This window comes from Telmatherina bonti (genome assembly GCF_933228915.1).
Source record: "Telmatherina bonti genome assembly, chromosome: 13".
Classification (NCBI taxonomy): Eukaryota; Metazoa; Chordata; class Actinopteri; order Atheriniformes; family Telmatherinidae; genus Telmatherina; species Telmatherina bonti.
Genome location: NC_136611.1, coordinates 31,768,934 through 31,794,994, shown reverse-complemented (window position 1 = coordinate 31,794,994; position 26,061 = coordinate 31,768,934). Strand labels below are relative to the sequence as shown.

Below are 26,061 nucleotides of genomic sequence, written 5' to 3'. Positions count from 1 at the left end.
GGTGGACTCAGGGGTGGACTCTCCTATCTCTGGGGCTGAAGTCGCTGAGGTGGTCAAAAAGCTCCTTGGCGGCAAGGCCCCGGGGGTGGATGAGATCCGCCCGGAGTTCCTTAAGGCTCTGGATGCTGTGGGGCTGTCCTGGCTGACACGCCTCTGCAGCATCGCGTGGACATCGGGGGCAGTACCGCTGGATTGGCAGACTGGGGTGGTGGTCCCCCTTTTTAAGAAGGGGGACCAGAGGGTGTCTTCCAATTACAGGGGAATCACAGTCCTCAGCCTTCCTGGTAAGGTCTATTCAGGGGTCCTGGAGAGGAGGGTCCGCCGGATAGTCGAATCCCGGATTGAGGAGGAGCAGTGTGGTTTTCGTCCTGGTCGCGGAACAGTGGACCAGCTCTATACCCTCTTTGGGGTCCTGGAGGGGGCATGGGAGTTTTCCCAATCAGTCTACATGTGCTTTGTGGACCTGGAGAAGGCATTCGACCGTGTCCCCCGGGGACTCCTGTGGGGGGTACTCCGGGAGTATGGGGTACCGGACCCCCTTGTACGAGCTGTCCGGTCCCTGTACGACAGGTGTCAGAGCTTGGTCCGCATTGCCGGTAGTAAGTCAGATTCGTTTCCGGTGAGGGTTGGACTCCACCAAGGCTGCCCTTTATCACCGATTCTGTTCATAACTTATATGGACAGAATTTCTAGGCACAGCCGAGGTGTTGAGGGGATCCGACTTGGTGGCCTCAGGATTGGGTCCCTGCTTTTTGCAGATGACGTGGTCCTGTTGGCTTCATCTGGTCGTGATCTCCAGCTCTCGCTTGAGAGATTCGCGGCCGAGTATGAAGCGGCTGGGATGAGAATCAGCACCTCCAAATCTGAGACCATGGTCCTCAGCCGGAATAGGGTGGATTGCCCTCTCCGGGTCTGGAGTGAGGTCCTGCCTCAAGTGGAGGAGTTTAAACATCTCGGGGTCTTGTTCACGAGTGAGGGAAGGATGGAGCGCAAGATCGACAGACGGATCGGTGCGGCGTCTGCAGTAATGCGGACTCTGCGCCGGTCTGTTGTGGTGAAGAAGGAGCTGAGCCAGAAGGCGAAGCTCTCAATTTACCAGTCGATCTACGTTCCTACCCTCACCTATGGTCATGAGCTGTGGGTCGTGACCGAAAGAATTAGATCTCGTATACAGGCGGCTGAAATGGGTTTCCTCCGCAGGGTGGCCTGGCTCACCCTTAGAGATAGGGTGAGGAGCTTGGTCATCCGGGAGGGGCTCAGAGTAGAGCCGCTGCTCCTCCGCATCGAGAGGAAACGGTTGAGGTGGCTCGGGCATCTGGTCAGGATGCCTCTTGGACACCTCCCTGGTGAGGTGTTCCAGTCACGTCACTCTGGGAGGAGACCCCGGGGAAGACCCAGGACACACTGGAGGGATTATATCTCTCGGCTGGCCTGGGAACGCCTCGGGATCCCCCCCGCAGAGTTGGCAAATGTGGCTGGGGAGAGGGAAGTCTGGGCTTCCCTGCTTAGGCTGCTGCCCCCGCGACCCGACCCCGGATAAGCGGCAGAAGATGAAGATGAAGATGAAGAAGATGAAGATGAAGATTTGTTTAAAATTGAATGTCATTGTTGTTTCTCTTTTGGCTTGTCCCTCCAAAGAGGTTGCTACAGTGAATCACTGCACAGGTGACTTGGCACATATTTTACGCCAGATGCCCTTCCTGACGCCAACCCTGCATTTATCTCGTTTTAGGACCCGAGGAGACCGATCTTTTCAGGTTGTTGCGCCGAGGCTCTGGAATGATCTTCCACCCTCCCTATGTTCGCTTGAGTCTGTTGATGTGTTTAAGTGCAATCTTAAAACCTTCTTGTTTCGGCAGGCATACCCAGCTGTTTAGATTAGGGGTGTTATGACCAGCAGTTTCTGTGTCTATTTTTATATACAGTGTTTTGTTGTATCTTTTTATATGTATTTTATTTTTGTATTTTGCTTTTTTGTGAAGCACTTTGTGACTTCTGTCTGTGAAAGGTGCTATATAAATAAAATTTACTTACTTACTTACTTACACTGGGTTTTGTTATAGTTCTACTCGTTAGCATAGCATAGCAGTAGCTCATGCTAACATACACCAGCCTCTTTACTACAAAGGTGGACGTTTATGTGATATCAGTAGCGGTGTTCAAAGTTACAGTAGACAACTTGTTGAAGCTGTGGAGGCTTTTGATGCCCAGAGGCTAATGTTGTTGCAATAGGTGTTTGCAAAGGTGAAGCGTTAGAATGCTTTATACGTTTTATTGTGATACACGATTTGACAATACTTCTTACACAGAGTCCCTGTCATGGCATGGGGGAGGATGGCAGGCTTCATCCAGAATAGCCAAAAGTTTGTTTAGCATCCACTTATCCATGACGCTAACTAGAAAGTCCTGTTTTACGGTGACCACAGCGGCAGCCTGCCAATCCGCTTCTCCAGCACATCATGTAGCGGTGGCCAGGATGCTGGTGATCACCGAGAGGATGCAGATCATCAACATGTTATTTCATGGTTGAAAGCTGTGTTCAACAAATGTTTTTTGTTGGAAAAAGGAGAATTGTTTGAGAGAATCTGGATGCCCATTATAAAAAACAACAACAATAAAATCACTTTTTAGCAAGAATTATGCAGCTTTAATATTGGCTAATGGTTACAGAACTGAACAGATGCTTTGATGAGGAAAAGCTTAAAAAAAAAGAATGAATAAATAAATAAATAAATAAGCAACAGTCTCGTGGCGCTTCTATACAAGTATGAACAAATAAAGTAAAAGTTGAACATGGTATTAGAAGGTAACCCCAGGTCAGGGTTAATTCCAATTAAAGGGGTCCTATTATGGTATTTCAAGTTTTCTGAGCTTTCTACAGCGTTACAGTGTTCGGTTTCCATGGCGACGAAAAACGCGTCATTTTAGAGAGTTTTTTCTACTTGGAAATCCTTGTGACGTCCCGGGGGATAAGGTTCAGTGATTGGTTACCTTCGACTGGACTTCTAAAAATACATCAGGCGGGTGGAAAACGTGGGATAAAGTTATTTCCAACGATGGCTGGTGAGTTTACCAAAGAGAGACATCCTGCTGCATTTGTTGCTGTGGGTTGCTGTTCTCCACTTCATTTTCAGGGTCTGATTCAGGTTCCAACATGTAGGGCTGTATGCTATGTGTTGACATTGTTTTTTTTAAATTTTTTTTATTGAGTTCATATTAGCCTAATCCTTCTGTTTATGAGATGTTACAATGACGGCGAAAGCAGTTGTGGTGCGCGCTCCCGATGTAGTGCAGTGGCGGGAGGTGGGGCTTAATGCGGAAGAGTCTCAATCCACTCGTTTTGCCCGCAGGCTGATCTGACAGCCTGCGGAGAGGGTCGGTCTGAAGTAAATAAAGCAATTTGTGACAATAACTCGATCAATCCCAGCTCTTCTGGTCTCAGAAATAAAAATAAATTAGCCTGAAATGCACATAATAGTTCCACTTTAAACTAAAATCCTGTAAGTTTATGAAGTTCGGCAGACGGAATGCTGAGCTATTTTCAAATCATAACATTCAGACTCTTATAAAAAATCCCTTTGAACAACGGCAGTGATGCATTTTACCACAGTTGATCCACCTAATTTTGCTGGATTGGAAAAGTCACACCAAAAAAAAAAAAAAAAAAAAAAAAATCTCAAAAGAGGAGAAAACATGGGAAATCTCCAATAATCAGACAATTCCTTGCAATGTTGAGGTTCCATGTAGAGTTGCTGGAATCTTCCGTTAAACTAACCACTCACACCTGGAGCTGCAGAGATATCATGACTACATAACTGCACATTAACATCTGTGTGTGGTGAATGTGCTTGTGAATAACAAGGTAGTTAAAGCATCATGGGTATAAATCACAAAGCAGAAACCTGCACGGGTTGGAGGCATTCTCCGGAGAATGCAGAAAACCATTTACTACATGAGTGATGCTGTTAGTACATGGCAGAACAAAATACAGTCATTATAAACAATACAGAGTGTTTTATTTATGAGACAGCAGCTGGAAAGCATGTCATTATCTCCAACTGGAGTGAAAGAATCTATTTCCCCTTTTCTTTTATCTAAACCTCAGTTTATTGGAAATAAATTATGCGTAAATGTGATACTATGTGTAATACAAGCCATACATATAGTGCGATCAAGCCAAAAATTTTACAGTGAATTAAATAAATAATTTGGGTTGAAATATGTTCCTCTGAATTTCTAATTCTGACAATATAGTCAAAAGTTTATTTAAACCACCTACCTAGCAAGGAGACAAAAATCCATGAAATCCATGTGACGATGCAATTTAATGAGGAGCTGTGAGACCAAACAGCGTGCTAACAAACAGCTTGAGGAGCTGCGTTTTCTCCCTCACAAATAATCACAAGTAAACTGGCATAACGCCAATTAAAAGTCACGTTAGCAGCAGCCACGACATGCATGACAGGAAGGCACATGCACATATTTATGCTCACTGCTGGTTTGTTATTGAAGCAGCATTAGCTAAATAATTTTCCTTAACAGTCACTGGCTTCATCTGATTATGTTACTGTGGCGTGAGACTCGTCATGACCCATATCTAACATTTACTATCCTATATCTTTATTCCTTCATCTAAAAATTCCTCTATGAATCCTAAAAACAATTTTGATAATGTTAACACAAAAGAAAAGAAGTTATCTTTGTGCTATGAAGCTCTCACAGCTATATGTGGAGAGAAAATGCTGCACATGTCAAATACTTGATTTTTTTTCTTCTACCTATCCAGCATAATGAATGACACTGGAAACTCCACATACCAAACAGTCATTGCACAACTGAGTGTGTTCAGACAGATGCTTCTTCATCTCAATAATAACATTTAAAATGCACAGACTTTCACATTTATTGTAAGTTTTAAGGTAGGTTTCGAAGCATACTGGTAAAAAGCTGCTGGATACTGAGAAATATCCATAATGTTCAAAGCAAACGTTTGTAAATAATGCTTTCCTGTTTTTTTTAAAAATAGGATTTCAATGGATTATGGAAACTAAGCTGTGACAACATTTTTACTTCTCCAAGGTATATATAACTATATACTGTTTGTCTGTACAAATATGTATGTGTGTGTTCTGTAAGAAAATACAAAGACGCAAATGTACTTGCACGAGTATGTTTATATGTTTATGTGTAAATATGTATACTGTTGCTGAGCCGTATTTCAGATCACTGGTTTCAGTGACGGTCATAGTGAGCATTGTTCCTACTGCTGCATTGAGATCAGCGAGGAAACTTCCTGGTGGTACTTCACCACCTCAGCTTCACCAGTGGTGTTGCAGTTGACAGGCAATACGATAAATGGGCACATGGCTTAAAACATGACAAAGACACAGAAAGGCAGTAGTAAAGACGCCAGAGGAGCCAAATAACAAATGCTGTCGCCCCAAACTGCAAAACCACACAGACAAACCGGTGCAATGCCTGGACTGATAAACAGAAACCCAGTGCCTCAATGGATGGAATGGAATACAATGGAATACATGGATCCTGGAATATCTGAAGCTGTACAAGATCAACAGCACTCTAAGAACCAACTTCGAGCCACCTACACAAGTCTGCATCCAATGTGGCTTATAACAAGGAGATGCCTTGTCCCTGCTGCTGGTCTGCAAAGACCTGAACCCCCCTGTGCCAATTATTTAGCAAGAATCAGGCTGTAGACACCCACACAGGAATAGTGGCACCATCAGTTACCTCCTCTACATGGAGACATCATCTCACTGATCCGCACCACCAGGATCTACAGCAGGTGTTATCTGGACTCAACAAATGTGGCAGAATGGTAACAAAGAGAGGGAAGGTGGTCCATACGGGGGGCATCACACTCCGGGAGGGCAGCATAGCACATGCGAAATAAAAATCAAAGCTAGACAAGGCAAGTTTATTTGTATAGCACCTTTCATGTACAACTGAAATCCTCAATCCTGGTCCTCGAGGACTGGTGTCCTGCAGGTTACCAAGTGTCCTCGCTGCACCACACCTGATTCAAATCAGTGTATATTTGGCAAAGATGTGCAGAGCTTGTCTGAGTATGTGTCATGTGTGTTCCATCAGGAACACTTGGAAAACCTGCAGGAGACCGGTCTTCAAGGAAGGCAAAAGTCAACCGTGAAGAGGTCACAGGGAAAGCTCCACCGGTTGGACTATAATGAATACCTTTTTTATTCTCTAATAACAAAACCAACATCTAGCATGAAATGATGAACATTCAGTGACTTCTGCATGAATTTTTAGCATTAATCAGAATCCTCTCTTTGAAGATTCGACTCAAACAGGCTTATTACCTTTAGAGCACAAAAAAGAACTTTATGAACTTCAAAAAGATGTTCAAGTTTAAACCTGGATAATCTGGTCAAGCTTAGTGTTGAACCACAACGAAGAAGAAAAAAAAAAATCAATAGAATCGCATTAAATTAAAACACACTGGGCCCAATTTAGCTGCTTCTGGCATATGAAGCGCATCATCAAAAATATGTTAGGTGAAATATTACTACTTTGTTCATGTCAGGTGCTGAGACTCCTGTGAATATCTTATGTAAATGTGTTTTGCATTTATGCTTTCTGCATCCTCATAAGCACAGCTTAACACACATTATGGCAATGAATAATAACATACTGTAGCCGGGAGTGTTGAGGACTCTTCTGTGAGTCATGTGCATTTTAATGGCAGCTGAAATGGGGTTTTTTTTAATGGCACAGTGCATTTGCAGGTGTTATGCATCTTCAAACCATCTCTCTCTGTCTCTTTAGTTTAAATCTCAGTGGTAAGTCATTATTTCCAGCCTAGAAGCTTTAAAGATCTCTGTGCCCTTTTAATATTAGAGTGAAATCTCAAAGCGACACAAATCTAGAGTTCATTCACGTTCCCCCTGCTCTCCTTTCCCCTTTCCCTCAGAACGCCTGCACATATCACAAAATTTTATTGAAAATATATAAATATCTTTTTTTTCACACTACCTAAGTTTGTCAAAGGTAAGGTTAGGTAAACATGGGTCTGAAGTCGGAGGAATGGGAGTAAAAATACAGAGTCTGGAAGAGATTACTTTTTTTTTTTTACAGCTAACGAGATGATGGCACGAGAATTTTTCATTTCTGACTGAACTTTTCAGCAGGAATCAGAATAGTTTGTTCTCTGCAGCAGCTTCAGACAATAGAAACAGGACAAGCAGGGAGAAACTAGGGAAAACTTGAGACTTTATGAGGACTTTAAATTTTTGGTGCGTGATGCGAGTCGTACCGCCGTGGCAAACGTTAAAAACACACCGCGTGATGCTTGACACGCCTCCACATAGACTTTACATGTAAACCTGACGCTCTTGATACTGAAAACGCGTCTGGTGTGAACACACCGTTATTCATCAAAGCTGGACAACAAAAGAGGAAAAAATGTTGCCTGGAATGTTCCACTGGAAGTATGGATCCATCCTGGTTTGTGTCAGTGCTGTGGGAGGATATTTTTTGCTCACACTGGATCTTGTAGCACCAACTTAGAATGGTTTGGTGAAGTTCTTTCGGTGTGGTAAAGGAGGTTGTAGTGGCTGCTGTGTGTTTCCCTCCTTGCATCAGTGTACATTAAAATATGGGAAAAATATGGGACAACGTCGGGAAACGTAGTTTAAAAAGGTAGTTTCTCGGCCAAACGAGAGACTGACAGCAATGTTTGTTACCCCTTTTTGGGTAACAAAGTATAGTAACACATTACACTTCAAATATCCCTCCATTCATTTTCCTAACTGCTTAGTCCGATGAAGGGTCGCGGAGAAGCTGGAGTCTATCCTGTCAGTCTTTGGGTGAAAGGCAGGGTACAACCTGGACAGCTTGCCAGTCCATCACAGGTACACTTCAAATATAATAAGCAAAATTACTTCACTAAACTGAAGAAATGCGTTAACCTGCGTTACCCGCAAGGCCGCCTTAAAGGTAGAATATGTAGGATTTTAAAAATAAATTAACTAAAAAAATAACTACAATCATAATTAGATAGTTTTTTTAAATATGTAGGTCCCAGTCTGTCCATATTTGATGTGTTATTAAAGTTTAATTAATGACAAAGACACTTCTTAAATGTTTGCCTACCAGTAAAAAAAATGTGCTTTTTGTCATTTGTCATCAATTTAACTTGTAATTAAATAACGCATCAAATATAGACAGACTGGAACCTACATGTTCAAAAAACTATCTAATTATGATTGTAGTTATTTTATTAGGTAATTTATTTAGAAAATATTGAAAATCTTACATACTCCACCGTTAATGCCCGGGCTTATCTGGGCTGAAGCCCAGGGGCCCACAGAGTTTAGGAGCCTGTCATTTTGGGGAGGAATTTACCTAAAAAGTCTAATTGTTATATAACTGTTAAGCTATTCTGTCAATCAGCATCTTATGCACATTCAAGAGTGCTGATTGATCCAAATGAACCCGTTGCCACAATGCCAAATCCCGCCCCTGTGTGCACACTCAAAATGCAAAGCCCACCTCTTTGACATGGAGGCACAATGGCGCATGTACAGGCACTGCTAAAGCCGGATCTGTTGTGTTCCCAGTCTGTGTGTGCAATCTAGAATTTTCTGTGGGGTTAAACCACAGTTTGCGGGGTATTTAGTGTAAAAGACACACAAATAAACGCTGTGGAGCAAATTTATGGAAAAGTTAATGCTGTCGATTAAATGCGACAGAAGATGAAGTAAAAAGACTGAATAAAGAGAACAGCTGAATAAAAGAAAAACAGCGTAAGAAATGGGGAAAAAAAAACCTTTTTGGTTTCAGTTTAGGATCTGCCTCGTGCATGAAAACCTAATAACCGGAACCATCTGGCGACATGTAACATTTAGGACTTGGACAGCACATCTGGAGGATCCCAGCTGTGACATGCAATATCTGTCATCTGCAGGTGTACATAATTCCTCTCCACGTCCATCCTGAGTTCCCCCAAATGCTCCAAAATGCTGGATAAGCCATCTGTTTTGATTATTGTTTCTTTGTTTATCCCACAAATCTTCACATGAGGGTGAAGAACGTGTTCTCTGGGTCTTCTTGCTTTGTTTCAGTGTCTCCTTCATGTGACAAGAACTGCAATCATGTGCGCAGTAACACACAATAACACACAGACTGCCTGCATGTCCTTTTAAACATAGTTTCTATCAGCAACATTGCTCTCAGGTTTAATAAATCACATTGCAGGTGTTGAATTAATATATTTACATTTTCTCCTCCCAACAAACACAGAACAGACCGTGAACGCTCCATATTAAACATTAGGTTGGACGTACCAACAGTTGCGCTGTTTTTGTGCACAAATTAAGACACAACCCTCAGCTGTTAATAAACCAGCTTGTAATTTTTTGTTGTGTGTGCAGTTATCTTGCACACGTTTTAGTATGTGCAAACCACTGCACGCATAAGCCCACTGTGTTTTTATCAAGTAGAAAATTCAGTAGTTGGGAAGAGCTGTATGACTTTGATATTTATTTAAAAAAAGAAAGGGAGGGGGGTCTCTGCATGGTGTTACATCAGGTCAGCTCGATCTTACCATGATACTTTACAATCATATGTTCATTTTCCTTCGAACGGGCCTCTGGGGGATGACTTAGACTGGTCCAGTACAGACTTACTGGGCAGAAATGAACAAACATGACATGTCTGCATAGGAACACACATAAACAGCAGAAAGTGTCTAGGATCATATTTCAGCCTCAAACTGGGTAACATCATGTCAGTAATCCTTACACTTATCACCGACATTCTTTATAATTTGGATTTTAATGAGGTTATGAAGCTTTCTGTGTAAAAGAGACCAGAAGAAAGCGCTTCCTAAAGACGTTTAGTGAAAGCTTCTGCAGGTTTTCACATGTTGTGGCTGCAGTGTCTGAAAAGTCATGTTGATAAGCTGTTTCTCTTTAGGAAGCTTCACAAGGTTGTTGATCTGGTGCTGTTATTATTTATTCATTCATTATTGTATATACTGTCATTTCCTTCAGTGCACTCAGTAAAACTTCATCAAAAATGGGGGTGCAGTTCTTCCAAGAAAAAGTTAATGGATCTAATCTACACAAGAAAACTGTTGATGATGTGCCGGGAACTTCAGCCGTACAAACGTTCTTATAGCTTTTAGTCGCCTGTATCATCACAGCATGACCTCATCACAGCTTCTGTTATCCTGTGGACAATTCTTCCTGCAGACAGTCTGCGTGGTGTTTGTCCACATGGTGAATAAAGAAACAGGAAAGTATTAAGTAGTGACGTTACTTTTCAAATGCAGTAACGAGTAAATGTTTCTTTTGAGTAATGACGCCAACACTGTCAGCACAATGTTTAATCCTCTTTACTGGAACCATGTTACATCCTGTTGCACCTGTTTCATTAAATTCAAACGGTAAATATAAAAGTCCAAGTAAGTCAATAAAAAGTGAAAACAAAAAAGTTGCATTTGAGTGCTGTCAATGCTGAAACGACAAAGTCTTAAAATGATATTATTAACATGAACCTGTTGTTGTTAGAAGTAAACAATATATAAAAAATATAAAATAATATGTAAAGTAAACATAAATGCTGGTTAGAGGGGTTCTCGGTGAAATTTTGCATTTGTAAGACCCCAAGAGACTCTAGACCACAGTGTAGCATCTCCTGATGGAAACTTCCAGCAGGATGATGCACCATGTCACAAAGCTCACATCATCTCCACCATGACGATGAGTTCACTGTCCTCCAACGGCCTCCACAGTCACCAGATCTCAGTCCAACAGAGCAGCGTTGGGGTGTGGTGGAACGGGAGATTCTCATCATGATGTGCAGCAACTGTGTGATGCTTCATGTCAACATGGAGCAAAATATCTGAGGAACGTTTTTTACATACAAATATTTCCAGAAGCAAAACACAGTAAAGTCATGACAGAAACAGTCTGGAGTCAGTCTGCATTTACACAGAAGCACACGAGCTCTCAGAAGGAAACTTTGCTCTCACATCATTTTTATTTTCTCTTTACTGCACCGTTTATGTCATATAATCAGTCCTGAGAAGCTTTTTCCTCACACAGTTAGCTAGTGGAACTACCACCTCCTTTTATATGACTGAAGGTTTAAATTCAATTCATTTCCAAATGACAACTTAAGAAAACAGCCCACACAGCCTATTTCATTCATTTAAAAAGCAATCTCTTGGAATGTTTTGCCAGATAAAACAAAATCAGAGTTTTTAATAAATCCAGAAATAGTTGTTTACTGGTATCACAGCTGCATCATAACACACCACTTGAGTTTGACAAACGTTTGGCAGTACACAGCTGTTGCTCTCAGGTCGGGGTGAAACCACTTTTCACACTTTAAGTCCATCACACTTCCTTTCTAAAGTGGCTTCTCACTAAGAGCAGAGTTGTAAGAGAAGCCTCCCCCACCCCCCAACTCCCCCATTAAAGGGCAATTCAACCTGCACTTTGAAATATAGGACAAGCATTAAAGGGTAAAGACAATTATGCTTGATTTAATTCCATTACATTAAATATGACACAGTCTGGAAACAGCTTTTAATGTTTATTCACCAGATATTAATTACACTAATTGGGACAAATATGGCTTCCGAAGCAAATCTAATCTAACTTGTATCATTGCAGAGTTTGTGATTTGTCAAAGACAGAATTGCTACTCACTAAAGCTATGAAATTTCATCAAATCATTCGTAGGTCAGGCCATGACACGCTGTTTGGGCCACTCACCAGTAAACAACTCATTCCTTACGTTTAGTTCAGTAAACATCCTGTGTTGTCTTGCAGATTTAATTGCCAATAGTTGCAGTTTTGTTTTCATATGCTTGCTGCTTTTGTTCTTTATATTTTTCTCAGCTTTGTCTTTATTTAGACCAGGGGTGGTGAACCCTGGTCCTCGAGGTTCAGAATCCTGCAGGTTTTCCACGTAGCCCTGGTCCAGCACACCTGATCAAATCGATCCAACATCAAGATCTGCGCAGTGATTCATTCTTTTGAATCTGGTGTGTTGGAACAGGAAGACAATAAAAACGGTCAGGACCAGAACCAAGGTCTCCCACCCCTGTTTCAGATGCTCCTGATGATTGTTTGCTTTGTTTCTAAAAGATGTCTTCTGTTGAGTTTCTTTACATATGTAGCAGCTAGTTGTTTGCTTGTTGCTGTAGCTTTGTATCTCTTGTACCTGTCTCCCTTTTCTTTTCTTCTATACTCCCTCCTTCTCTTCTTCTCACTCTCCAACTCTCCTTCTCCTCCTATCAGGTGCTGCACTGACACATAACTCAGTGATAAGCAAAGTAAATGAAAGGTATCAAGGAGAAATTTCCATCCATAGGACTTGATTACTTTTACATCCGTTAAGCTTCTCTTGGTGAAACTAAGTTGTTTGGCACGAAACAGCAGCCGGACCGTCATTCTGCTTGTTACGGTGAATTATAATAACTTGTAATAAAATTGTGTGTTGGAATCATCTCTTTTTTTTTTTTTTTCTCTCATGGCCACTACTACACATTTTAAGTGCCGGAACTGTTACAGTATAAATTGTATGTGACTCATGCTCTGATTCTGGATTCCAACACATAAAATAATGCAACAAAGAATCAATGACCTTAAACCAAACTTGCATAATTCCTCGAAAAAAAAAAAAAAAAGCCCAGAAACTTTTTGATTGCTTCGGGTGAATTTTTATGTTGTATCTTTGTTTGAATTATGCGTGCACAAGGTTCTGCTGCATCTCTTCAATATTCTCTCGAGGAGAAATATTATTCAGCACAAAGGCAGACAATGCAGACAGCAGAGAACTGCAGCCTAAATTACATGCTCTTTTAAGAGCTGACAACCACCACAACAGCCCGGGGCGAGCCGCGCTGCTCAGCATTCTGACCTGTGCTGGGTTTTGCCAGAACTTTACGTCAGCTTCACATTTACATTGCTGCTTGACTGAATATTCTCTTCATTACAACCCCCCCCCCCCACCCCCTCCCGCCCCTCACGCCCATCTTGTTTCCCCACTTGCCTTGTTATCATATTGCTGGTAGCTGGCCTGAAATACAAGCGAATAATTTAAGGTGGCAGTTGTTGGGAGATGTTATGCTTTTTGGGCTTGAGATTAAGCTTTCGGGAATTCATCCAGACCACTAAAACGATCTTCATCACTGGAGGGAAGCGAGTATAAAGACATGGAGGGAAAAGCTGGGAAGAGACAATGTGTGCTGCTGAAAGGTGACAGATTTAAGTGAAGGAAGAAAGCTAAATAAAAAGAGTTCCTTGCCAACAGAGGAACAATTCTCATTGTTTCACAATGCCAGATCTATCAATCGATACTTCCCTGCTGTAACCCCTCCACAACCCCTCCGCCTGTCCCACCCCTCCGCTGACTGACAGCAGCCATGCCTCTTCCTGACCATTACAAGCTGTAATTGTTTCTTTATTTCCCCCCTGCCACACCAGCGGTGTTACACTCAAGTAGCCTTTTGTCACCCACCAGAGGTACGGAGATCACAAGGCCAGATCAATCGGCTCACCCACAGTCCCAACAGGATAAATCAGCAGTCAGTCACACCTGCTAACTGCAGCTTTTACTTTTTAACCAGGTTGGGACTAAAGAGGTGCTCTGGCCGGCTGAGCTTGTTCCTGTTCCCGCAAGTTCTGTGAGTTGTATTTTTCATAAACAAACAGCGACCAGGTGTTTCTCTCACGGTCTAGATTCTTCATAGGAGTCTGGTCTTCTGTCGTCTTCATCATGAAGACTGCGAGGTTAAACATTAGCTCAAGTTAAAATGCATTCAACTCACATACAGCTGTTGGCAGGGCTCAAAAACACAGGGGGTGTTAGGGAAGCCTTATTTTCAGGCGAGCGCCACAACTTTGCAAAGTCACATATATATTGGTGCACGTCAGCGTGGTCGTAAACAACGTAACCAGCAAAAATATGCTGCTACTACTACATGTAGCTGATTCAATCAAAAACATGTCCTGTTGTGACCTAAAGCTCAGTTAACAATCACAAAATGCATCTGATTCAGTGGAATACAAGGAACAAACTATCTGCCATCTGCAGAGCTGAAAGAAACAGGATGGATCACCTGCATCATTCATAAAATGTCATTTCTTAAATCAATAAGCAGAATTCTTACAAGTTGTTGCTGTTTATTGCATTTAAGAAACCTGACAGTGAAGGAACATGCAAATTCATAATATTGGAAGTTAAAAACATTAAAATTCAGTCATTTTGGTGGAGCTACAAACAGTAATAATACTGCATAAAGCTAGAAATAATTTGCTACCTGATAACATTAAAAAAATGTTCTTTAATCGTGAAGGGGGATATAATCTGATGAGGAAATTACATTAATCTTAAATTAGAACAACTATGAGAAGCATGTGCCTTACAGTATATGGTGTAAAATTATGGAATAATCTTCAGGAAGAATTCAAACAATGTCCAAACAAAATCCATTTTAAGAAAATAATTAAAGAAATGTTATTTAGAGAATATAAATAAAATGAATGTATGTAAATCAGATAAATAAAAGCTATACTTCTATTAAAACTGAATGTATGTAACTATATGCACATGTGTGGGGGTATGTGCCACTGAAAGTATGTATGTAAGTGTATGATGTGTGTATGTACATAAATATATGTACATATGCAGGTATTTAGGGGAGTATAAATATATAGATAGATACATGACCACCTATAGAGGTATCCTGTTAGTGTATGTGGGTATATATATGTGTATGTATACATGCAGATGTGTACATGAGTATAATGTGAACATGTCTATATTTATTATTCTTTATATTTAGTTATTTCTTTTTCATAAAAAAAAGAAGAAGAAAAAAAAAGAAAACTGACAATTAAGGGATTATTTTAACGACTATAAGAAAGAAAAGATTATAATTGTAAAGAGGGGCAGGAATAAATAAGCATTGCTTTATCATGCTCGTTTTCAGACTTTATTGTTACTTTTTTAACTTGTTGATTGAATTGTGTTATTTTGTCAGAAATAAAGAAATATCAAATCAAGCACATTTTAAAGCTCCTCCTTAGTGAGTGTTTTCAGAGGAGATGAACCACAGATATTGATGAACATCACAAAACCAACTACGGCTTTTATTGCCTGATGAGTTTTAATCTACACAGACAACAGCAGAAGCTAAAAGCTAACAGCGAAGGCTTTACCAAACCTTTAAACGAGTAATAACAGCATGTTTTGACTCAGTGTACACCCTGATGAAAGCCACTGTTTATCTTGGATGCCTTCATGAGGAACCCTGAAGTAACTTCACTCAGTCAGGTCATCGCACGCTCTGCTCTGCAACAAGCTACGCTAATCACCGCTTCATGTTGCATGCAGCTTACAAGACCGATGTGAAGTCATGTGAAAACCAGCAACAGAAGCAGAAGACCCAAAAGAAAGCTTGTTTGGAGGAGTGACCTTTCAGGAAAACCGGCATTATCCACACCTTGACAAAGTAGACTGATTAAATACACATCCACAAGCCTCGGCCCAGCTCATTAGAGAGCATGGTGAATGCTAAAACCATCAAGCTGCTTTTTAAAATGGTCTCATCCATCTATTTTTCCTGTAAAAGACCTAACGAACCAGTATTTACAGGCCAAGATATAACAGTCTTCCCACCTGATGCGGACGGCGTTGTTAGATCTCACCTGAATGTTTCTTTTGAAATGAATTTTCAGACTTTTCCAAGATCAGCATGCACCTCAGGTTATTTATGGTTTAGTAATGTGCAGCAAACATGCAGAGAGAAAGTGAAGCACGGCGTAGGTGGATCTCTCTCTGGGGCTGTGCGTGTAAAACATCTGAAGAAGAACCAGCAAATAGTGGTGATGTGACCACAGCAGAAAAACTAAGAAAAACCCCCCAAAACAAAACAAGGGAATACTAAAGAAAAGAGGGTTGTCTTATCTGAGTCCTGATATAATGTAAACAAGACAGGATAACTCTGCATTCCCCTAACATCTGTTGTGACAAGTCCCAGCAGTCCCTTTGAAAACTCTCAATTTCTTTTCATTTTCTAAAGAGCAACCAGAGAAGATGAAAACGCCTCTGGACCTTCAGCTGAACAAAGCAACAAACCAAGTGATTCAGCACCGCTGATGCTTCCACAGCGTTGTTCCAAATTTGATAAGAGCTTGGGATTGGTTTGGGCGGGATCGGATGGGAATCTGTTGAGCAGGAGGGCAAAGCCCATCCAGCCAGAGCAAATAAAACATGAGCTGCCAAATCTGTTTAGTTCCTGTGCTGCAAAACCTCCATTCCTGCTGACATTAAGCTACAGAGAACAAGAAGAAGAAGAAAGAAAACGATAAGCAAAGCGAGCCTGATGGTGTGTGTGAAGCTGCCTGAGATGTGATGAGCTGTTCTCTACTCGACAAGTGTCGGGTCTGCCGCTCACCTCCCATTTACTGTCCGCCGTTTTCCTCTTTAGCTGGATGTTCCAGCTCTCGGCGTCCACTTCGGCGCAGTGGGCGATGGTCATGGCAACTGGACAGAAGAGGTCCAGACCTGGAGGACCGTACATCACCTCTGGGCCCAGGAGGATCTCACAGCCTTCCAGGGTCTGGACGCTGAACACACAGGAAATAAGGAATGATTATGAGACACACTCTTGGCTTGATGGGAAATCCTGTTAAAAATAAAGTTTTATTCTTTCTTTTACAAATATGATCCATTTATCATCATGCAAGTCTTCCACTGACTTCACACCTGGTTTGGAATCAAACTCAGAAAACTTGAGATGCTACTTGGATTTAAGATTTGAGACTTCTGAAACATTTTTTATTTGGAATATTTTCTGCATAATCTCCTTGGATCTTCTTCCTGCTGTCATTTCTACAGACATAACATTCAGGTAACGTCATACAAACACAGATGTGTCCACAGGAACAGACAATAACAACAATGGCTGTTGCTGCAGCACCACTGGAATATTTGGGGATTAAAACCTTCATCTGTCCTGCAGGACACAACAACCAAAATAATACCAATATTGTTGGAATGAGATATACCAAACAAACAAAAATATCTGGAAAACTACACATGACATCTCTAATATTTTGTCATTTTAAATTAGAGGAGATGTAACTGAAGTGTGATTTATTAAATGTGCATGTTGGGTAAAAGTTGTGTCATGAAAACAAGGAAAAATCGAAACATCATTTCCTGTATTGCATACTTATGTCGATATCTGCTAATTATATCAGTATGCCAATAATTTTAGAATCTCTAATGACATTTTATTTGTTTATTTTATATAAAAGATGAGAGTAGAAGAGAAGAAAATGATCCAAATGTGGACTCAAATAAGATCAATTAATAACAAAGCAAAAGGGGTTTTAGAAGTTTCCCTGCTGCAACACACCTGATTCAAATGAAAGGATTGTTATGAGACTTGTACAGTTTGACAATCTGTTGGATAACTGTGTAACTTGAATGAGATGTGTTGCAGCAGGTAAACATGTAAAACCTGCAGGACTGCTCATCCCTGCATTAGTGTGCAGGATTTCTGCACTCCTCTCTATCAATCAGGGAAAAAAAGAGAAGATATGATCTAAAGTTTTACAAAAGTCCTCGATGGATCCGGATAGAAGTTTATACACATTAAAAAGTCATGGTTAAGTTATATACTAAGAGCATATTTATGACTAAATACATTCAATGTTAGTCTACATGTTTTTTTTTTTTTTTAATGAAGTAAAGCAAAGAAGAAGAGGAACAGAGTATGAGTCAGTTAAAGCTAAAGATCAGTGTTGTTACAAGACGCAGGCAGGTGAAGGGTGAAGAACAAATTCAATGGGTATTATAATGTCTTAAGCAAGCCACATGCAGATGATCCATTACAACTAAAACTGACGTTCAACTTAACCTGTACTGGAGCCATCAGACTTGAACCTCGACTTGAACTTGTAAAAGCGGACTTGTGAAGCTATAGTACTTGTGTGTTTTCTCCTGAGCCTGCGCTCAAGCTTCATGGAAAACAACAAACCAACGAGAGGAGCTTATGAAAAGTGGTGGGCTGCAAACTAAACATGCCTGTGGGCTTGTACTCCCAGGTCAGGCTTGCTCCGAGTGAGAGCGTCGTGGACCACTGCTCTGTCAGTTCAGGTCATTTTTACACAGCGGGGGAGCGGGAATTAGTTTCAGCTCAGGTGAAGAAGTCACTGCAATTTGATGACGAGCTGCAAGCGTGCTCATTAAAAGCGGCTTACAGCAAACAGGTCTCGGCGGACGGCGGCAGTGGCGGTTTTACAGGGAAAGAGCCGGTGGGATCATCGCAGAGAAAAACGCCTCAACAAAGCTCCGTAAGCTGCTAACAGTGATAAGAGGTCACAGATATGAAGGTGTTGCTCTGTTAAGCTTTCTCCCCTTCAATGAACCCAAGTTGCAGCTTTAAAGTAGAAAAAAAATGCGATGCATAAGCAGATGGGATTCAAAACAGCCTGCTGCCATATCAAAACAGCATTTTGCTTTTAGCAACTTAGGCCTAATACTTGCATTTTTGACATTCATTTTTTTTTTTTATCTTTAATGTAAGTGTTGTGTGACTGAGACAGATCTGGAGCACAACCCCTCATTCATATAAATGAGGAGGCGGTGGGTTTGTGGATGAGAAGGGAAAAAATCCTCGCAGAATATTTTACAGTGAACATTTCAACTCAGCAACAAACATGAACTTTCTTTCAATTCTAGTTTAGAGTTGAGAAAAAGATCACAAGTATATCGTCTTTATCTGTTCTACAACATTTTAAATGAGCAGCAATAGCAAGAAACTGGGAGCAAGCTGCCATTAGACTGGGATAAAGACCAAAACAGCGTTTTCTGTTTAAGGCTGGATACAGATGGTATTACTTTGTTTTTATTTAATTGACAAAGATTACTGGAACATGATATGTTCTCTCAGTTCTCTCAATTTATGATTTTCCAGATGTTTTCAATGGGATTCAGGTCTGAGGAACGGGCGGGCCAGTCCATAACATCAATGCCTTCGTGTTGCAGGAACTGCTGACACACTCCAGCCACATGAGGTCTAGCATGGTCTTGCATTAGGAGGAACCCAGGGCCAACTGCACCAGCATATGGTCCCACAAGGGGTCTGAGGATCTCATCTCGGTACCTAATGGCAGTCAGGCTACCTCTGGTGAGCACATGTAGGGCTGTGTGGCCCTCCAAAGAAATGCCCCCCCACACCATTACTGACCCACTGCCAAACTGGTCATGCTGGAGGATGTTGCAGGTAGCAGAACGTTCTCCACGGCGTCTCCAGACTCTGTCACGTCTGTCACATGTGCTCAGTGTGAACCTGCTTTCATCTGTGAAGAGCACAGGGTGCCAGTGGCAAATTTGCCAATCTTGGTGTTCTCTGGTAAATTCCAAACATCCTGCATGGTGTTGGGCTGTAAGCACAACCCCCACCTGTGGGCGTCAGGCCCTCATACCACCCTCATGGAGTCCGTTTCTGACTGTTGGAGCAGACACATGCACATTTGTGGCCTGCTGGAGCTCATTTTGCAGGGCTCTGGCAGCGCTCCTCCTGTTCCTCCTGGCATAAAGAAGGAGGTAGCGGTCCTGCTGCTGGGTTGTTGCCCTCCCACGGCCTCCTCCACGTCTCCTGATGTACTGGCCTGTCTCCTGGTAGCGCCTCCATGATCTGGACACTACGCTGACAGACACAGCAAACCTTCTTGCCACAGCTGGCATTGATGTGCCATCCTGGATGAGCTGCACTACCTGAACCACTTGTGTGGGTTGTAGACTCCGTCTCATGCTACCACTAGAGTGAAAGCACCGCCAGCATTCAAAAGTGACTGAGAAGTAATATTTATTGGGTGTGTCTTGCCAATTGCCTCTAATTTCCACATGTTGTCTATTCTATTTGTACAAAAACATGTGAAATTGATTGTCAATCAGTGTTGCTTCCTAAGTGGACAGTTCTATTTCACAGATGTGTGGTTGACCTGGAGTTACCTTGTGTTGTTTTCTGTTGTTTTTTGTGTTGTGTTCCCTTTATCTTTTGAGCAGTGTTTTTATATATATATATATATATATATATATATATATATATATATATATATATATATATATATATATATATATATATATCTATATCTATATATATATATATATATATATATATATATATATATATATATATATATATAATGATATAATGTATATATTTATAAAGTAAAAGTTCAAGAGGAGTAGGTCAAAGTCAAAGTTTATCTAATCCCATCTTTGCAAATTCCATTTCTGTGCAGTATCTACAACCCTACCTGTCTGGTTCCTGCAGGAAGGTCCTACAGCTTAATCCTCTACCATAACACTGACAGCTGATTATGCTCCTATGTCTTGAATAAAACGTGATTGCAGACATTTGACCAAATCTGAAAGCTGTTTTTTCTTGCAGGAGGACTTATTTATGAGGGATCGACAACAAAACTGATGTGACAGTTTGTACATTTGTGTCTGTAGGAACACGAGGTTAGCGTCACGCGTTGGCAGAGTTTTTAATGCTTCCGTTTTATTGAACGCAGCTACTGCAGTCTGACATTCCTGCTTGGAAAACCACTTTTCAGAGTACCTAGGAGGATAAGATCAGCTGATAATCAGTTCTGTAGGGGGATCGTAACAACATTGAAGGAGAAGGCGTGAACAGCTGTTGTAATCAGCAGCACTTTGACAATGAGGAATATGTTGAACATGTGCAGCGTGCTGTTGCCTGTACACACATGCAGGAAGCAGCTACCAGCCACATCAGCTGTAAAACCTCAGCGAACATACCCAGGTAATGCCACTTGAGCTTGATGACCTCTTGCATGTAAACACTTAAATAGACTCAAATGCATTATTTTGCTCCACAATGGCTCAAAAGTTCCAAGTTTCGGCATCTTTTTGGTTTCTTTTGTTAAAAACAATGAAGCTTCAGCATATTCTAAAACAGCTCATTCATATATTTCTCTGCTTCCTTGGTCAGATGGTTAAACATGACTCAAGCTGCAACTGAAAAGCAACATATAATCACCACATATCAGCTCTCAGCTGTCTGAATCATTTCCAAGCTCTCACCTAACTCCAGTAAAATCCTGCTCATACAATTTGAGCATCATCCGGGCTAAAAAAATCTTTATTCAAACCGAAGTGTGTGCAGTTCAGATCGACTATCTGTCCTTTAATTGAGGATAAATAGAGAAATATTTATTTGAACAAGCTAGTTTAATAAAAAACAACAACACATGATTTAAAACATTTAGACAAGATAAATATTTCAGTATTAGCATCTAGACTGAATGCTAATAAATACTGTTGATGAACATCTCTAGACTGAGGAATACATGTTCAGACTTGTGGTTCTCAAACCTTTTCAGGCCACATTGCTGTGATTGAAGGTTTCTTTTGTGATGGAATCTGCTCCATATTTTCCTGCTCTCTGGGGATAAGGTGTAGCATGTTTCATTATTGTAACAAACATTGAAGTTTGACTGATGCTGCTGAGGATCCAGCCTGCCAAAAACAGCTCAGTGGTTCGGGTTTGCTTCCCGCTGACAGCAGCCGTGCAACAAACGCCTGCTCTCTCTTTGCCGCTTTAGATAAAAACATCCTTTTAAATTGCACTCCAGAACAACTGATTGTTTACTTGTTATGCTGTGATTCACACCTCCTTAATTGTCTTAAAAGCCTGTGTAATGATACTCCAACTTTTGACACCCGCCTCCATCTCACGGAAACTTTTTTGTCTTTTTTTTTTTTTTTTCTTATGAAGAAACATGTTATGCAAGGAGCTCGGCTATTACAGCTGCTTTATCTGAATTACAAGCTGCTTCTGTCTCTTGGAACATCTTCATGGTAAACGCTCCTCTCTGGGTGATGACATCCACTCCAGACACTCCCAATTATTGCCTCAACGTCTGACCGAGAGTGTGTGGGATGGCTTGGTGCAGTGTGTGGGGGAGTGGACAAGGGGTAGTTGAGATATTCTAACTGCAAATCCACCTCAATCACTTCCCCGTTATTGTGACTTCATAGTATGTTTCTATGCGAACAGCATTTGACTCGTGCTGAGAGAGCTCTCGATTCCTCAGCCAACAGCGCCCAAGCCTGATTGCTCAATTAATCCTGAGTGTAGGCAAGGAGTAGATTACCTGCTCCTTATGTAGCCGGTGGCTCAAACTCCAGAGTCCAGCAGCAACCTTCTGACAGCGCCGAGGATGGCAGATTTTTTCAGTTTTTTTCTACACTTCACTTGTCATCACAGCGAGGCTCCTCGACGGGGTGCATTATTTAAAGTGTGCAATGACTCACTCCTCGGGGACTGTGAGAGTCGTGCAAAGTGGCAGATTGGGTCAGGAGCACAGACAGCGAGCTTAATGAATGCACACATTAGCACGCTCCATTAGCTTCACCTTTATTTGCTTGTAGTCTCCCACCTGTTTATTCCCACTGTGCTTCTGTCAGATTCGAAGTCGATGCAGACCCCTAATGTGTCCTGCTGGGACGCATTAATCAAAAAGGTATCGAGAGGTGAGGCTTTCTGCATCAATGCAACACCCAGCTCCAGTTTTACTAAGGTGCTTTCAAACAACGTTTTTGTTTGTCATAAAACCTCGGTAATAAAGTAAAAACATGAACAATTATTTTAAACAGTACGAGACTCAAAGCTTCGATTAGTAAAAGCACTGTAATGACGATTCAACAAACTCCAACAGCACTTCATCTGCAATCCTGAGACCTGAAAGTACCGCCGTGCACTTGACTGGGACAATAAGTGTAAGCAACGAGGTTAATCACTGGTAGCAACTCACTGTGCTGTTTGGTCACTTACCGGTGAGAGTGCTGCTCAGATCTGTCGAACTGAGTCCGTTCAGCAAATGTCTTTCAGCATGAGGAAACAAAAATGCTCTTTTTAAGTATGAAGTAATTTGTGTGTTTTCCAACACTTTTCCACACAGTGGATGTTTGTGTGTGTGTGTTTATCCCATCATCATCAACACGAGGAATAATTTGTGATTTGTAGTTTTTTTTTTTAGCTTTTCACAAAACACAAGCAGCAATCACTTGTTCTATCTCCAAATCCTGCCCTTCGAAGAATTCACTGCCAGCTTAGAGATTTATCCATGCGTGTGTGTGGATGTTAGCTAACACCAGTCACGAGCTAGATAACATGAGTTATGTATTATGAGGAGCATCATGTAGGAATTACCGACATAAAGTGGGCATAGAAATGAATGCAAAGCAGAGCTGTGAATGTATGGTGGCCATCAGGGGGCAAAATTCATTCAGACATAAGAAGGTTTTCATGTACAGGTAGATCCAGGGGCCTCAGGGGCTGCGCTGTCTGTACTCCCTTCTTCTTTGTGTCTTTTAAGATGTTAATTATCCCAAATGGTGCTTTAGCACTGTGAAATAAAGCTGATGTTATAGTTTTAAAGCTCAGGGAGTTCTCACTTCACACGCAGTTGTAATTCCATTTAAAAACTCTGTAGTAAAAACGAAGGCAACTGAAGCTGTATGGACCCACAGCAAGTAGATATAAATAGTTCATTGTTAGAAAGTAAAAACATAACAGTTCTTTTATGTAGCAGTGTGTAGATTAAATACCAAAAGAAACACATTGTTTTTTAATTATATCATATTTTTAACTCATCTCATTGTCTGATCTAATTTTACTGCATGCTGCAGCTTTAATACCAGTTATCCCGATGAGCATTTCTCTGGCTCCATTATGTAAAAAAAAAAAAAACAGCATCTCATAAATGGGAAAGATTGAAAGGATTGATAAAACACTGATAAAAAGAAAAGACTGGTTATAGTTCATGAATGGATTGCTGCTTTAGTTTGATATACCTTTCATCACTTAGGCATCGCACCATGCCATTTCCTGAAAACCTTTTTTTTTTATTTTTTTTAGTACAATTAAACTTAATTTGTTTCAGCCTGCATTCAACAAACACAAGGAAAGGATTCCTTTCAATTTCTTCACTGATCCATTTCAGTGTATTTAATAAATGCAAAGAGTTTTACACCAACAACACACTCCATAACCAGCAGTTTCAAGGCTTATTTATGCTCTACGATGGATATGGAGCCTTTCAAATGTCTTCTGCATCCTTTATCTGGGTAATCTGGTCCATTACAGATTCAAAGTCGACATAGCAAACAGTTGTACCAGCGAACATCATGGATGCAGAACTGAGGCGAACTGCTGACCTGCAACCAGACAAAGGAACAAAGAAGAATCAGCAGCTGCAATGTATTTAATGACAAATGTAATGATCACGATCTGCTTGGTAGTTGCCATGTTTGTTATGTCTGCATGACATCAGACTGATATAGTGGATTTAATGGCTAACTACATCCACTACATCTTATCATGCCAGTGTAAAGAATTCATTAAAGTATGATGGCAGTGATGCTATTTAATTACTCACATAAATAAAGCATAAATCGGCCTAAACTTGTGAAAGGTAAGGGTGTCAGGGCTGGGTATAGAAGGGCAGTCCACCAAATGTTTTTTTTAATCCAAGTACAGATAAGTAGTGGCTCAAAACTCTATCAGAGAAAAATGATTACGTTTCAAATAAATACATCTAAATGCAAAATTGTGAAGAACTTTGCTCATTCTGCATCTTCATGGTAGAATACTGTAAAAATTAGAGGATGAATATGGTAAGTAAGCAGTATAAAATCATGGGCTCAGGTGGAACTAACATACATTCTGCCACTGCATCCCGGAGATGTAAAATAAAACTGGAGAAAGTAAAAAAAAAAAACCTCTCCAAATTACACCACCAAGTTCTGTAAACACCAGTTTATCTTAGATGGTCAGGATGACAGAGGAAACATCTTTTATTGCCAGATTAGTGTTACTTTGCAACTACTTTGCAGGTTATGTGTAAACGATAAGAAAAAGCACCACAGAAAGCTGCAATAACTGGCATCTTCATTAGTTTAAGGCATGGACTGTATATTAAAGATGGATGGAGCCTCCATGACGTCACCTGTATAGGTGTCTGAAGAGCTGAATTTAAGCTCATGGGTGGTTCCCACTGTTGCCATCTTGACAGCGTCACATGTGTCATCTCCCCCGGAGAATACAAAAATGGTCGAGCTGAGATGGAGGCTGTGAGCGTTGAGGTGGATTGACATCTAGTAAACTGACCTGCCTATGACTAAAAGCTATCCGAGCCAACCGGGAGCTAACAGGACCTAATCAGCTAACGGAGGTAAGCAGGCTAAAGCTAAGTCATACTGTTAACTGGCTAAAAACCGCTGTTTTTCTACATTCCTCCTTTTTAAAGTGGGATATCTGGTGGTAGTCAATCAAAAGGACATCCCCCAAATTATGAGTTTAAGAGGAAATTACTGCTAATAAGAGTAGTTAGAAAAATATTTCTGCTGTGAAGTTGGCCTTTTTGACATGGGAGTCTACAGGGATATTACTCTGTTTTTTAGCCCTAGTGGATGAAGGAGGAACTGCAATTTTTGTCACTTCCACATAAGATTCACTTTTAACCGCCAGAGGTTACTGCTTGGTTTGTGGTGCATCAGTGTCCATGACATAGATGACATTCATGTATGTGAAGGTACAACTGATGCAGAGGGGGGGATGATGGAATTTTGGATTTGGATTTGCTACAATCAGGGTGATGTCTTTCCCCTGGTTATTTCATCAGCAGAATGTCAGACTTCATTCGGCACAACTTCAAACAGCATGGCTTCATACACACACACAGTGTGTGTGCTTGACTGGCCTGCCTGCAGTCCACATCTGTCTCCTCTTGAAAATGTACAGAGCGTCATGAAGAGGAGGATAAGAAAACAACAACCACACTCTTGAACAGCTGAAATCTTAGATTTATTAAGAAAGGACACAAACATTTAGTGACTTTCTATCATTGCAACACTGTTTGAACATGACAGCATATCTGAAGATATTTCATGTTCGTTTAAAGCCTCTGAAGAACCAAACAAACATCAAGAACTAGCGCCACAAAAAAGCCCCTC

General features: G+C 41.1%; 1 protein-coding gene across 1 annotated transcript in view; it reads right to left on the bottom strand.

The window, feature by feature from the left end:
- Window positions 1–26,061, bottom strand: part of unc5db (unc-5 netrin receptor Db) — a gene marked incomplete at both ends in the record, with an annotated part of 282,435 nt that overhangs the window by 24,253 nt on the left and 232,121 nt on the right. Inside the window, one exon of the mRNA XM_079251728.1 lies at window positions 16,457–16,628. Within this exon, the coding sequence (XP_079107854.1) occupies window positions 16,457–16,628 (172 nt within the window). The remainder of the gene's footprint in view (window positions 1–16,456; window positions 16,629–26,061) is intronic.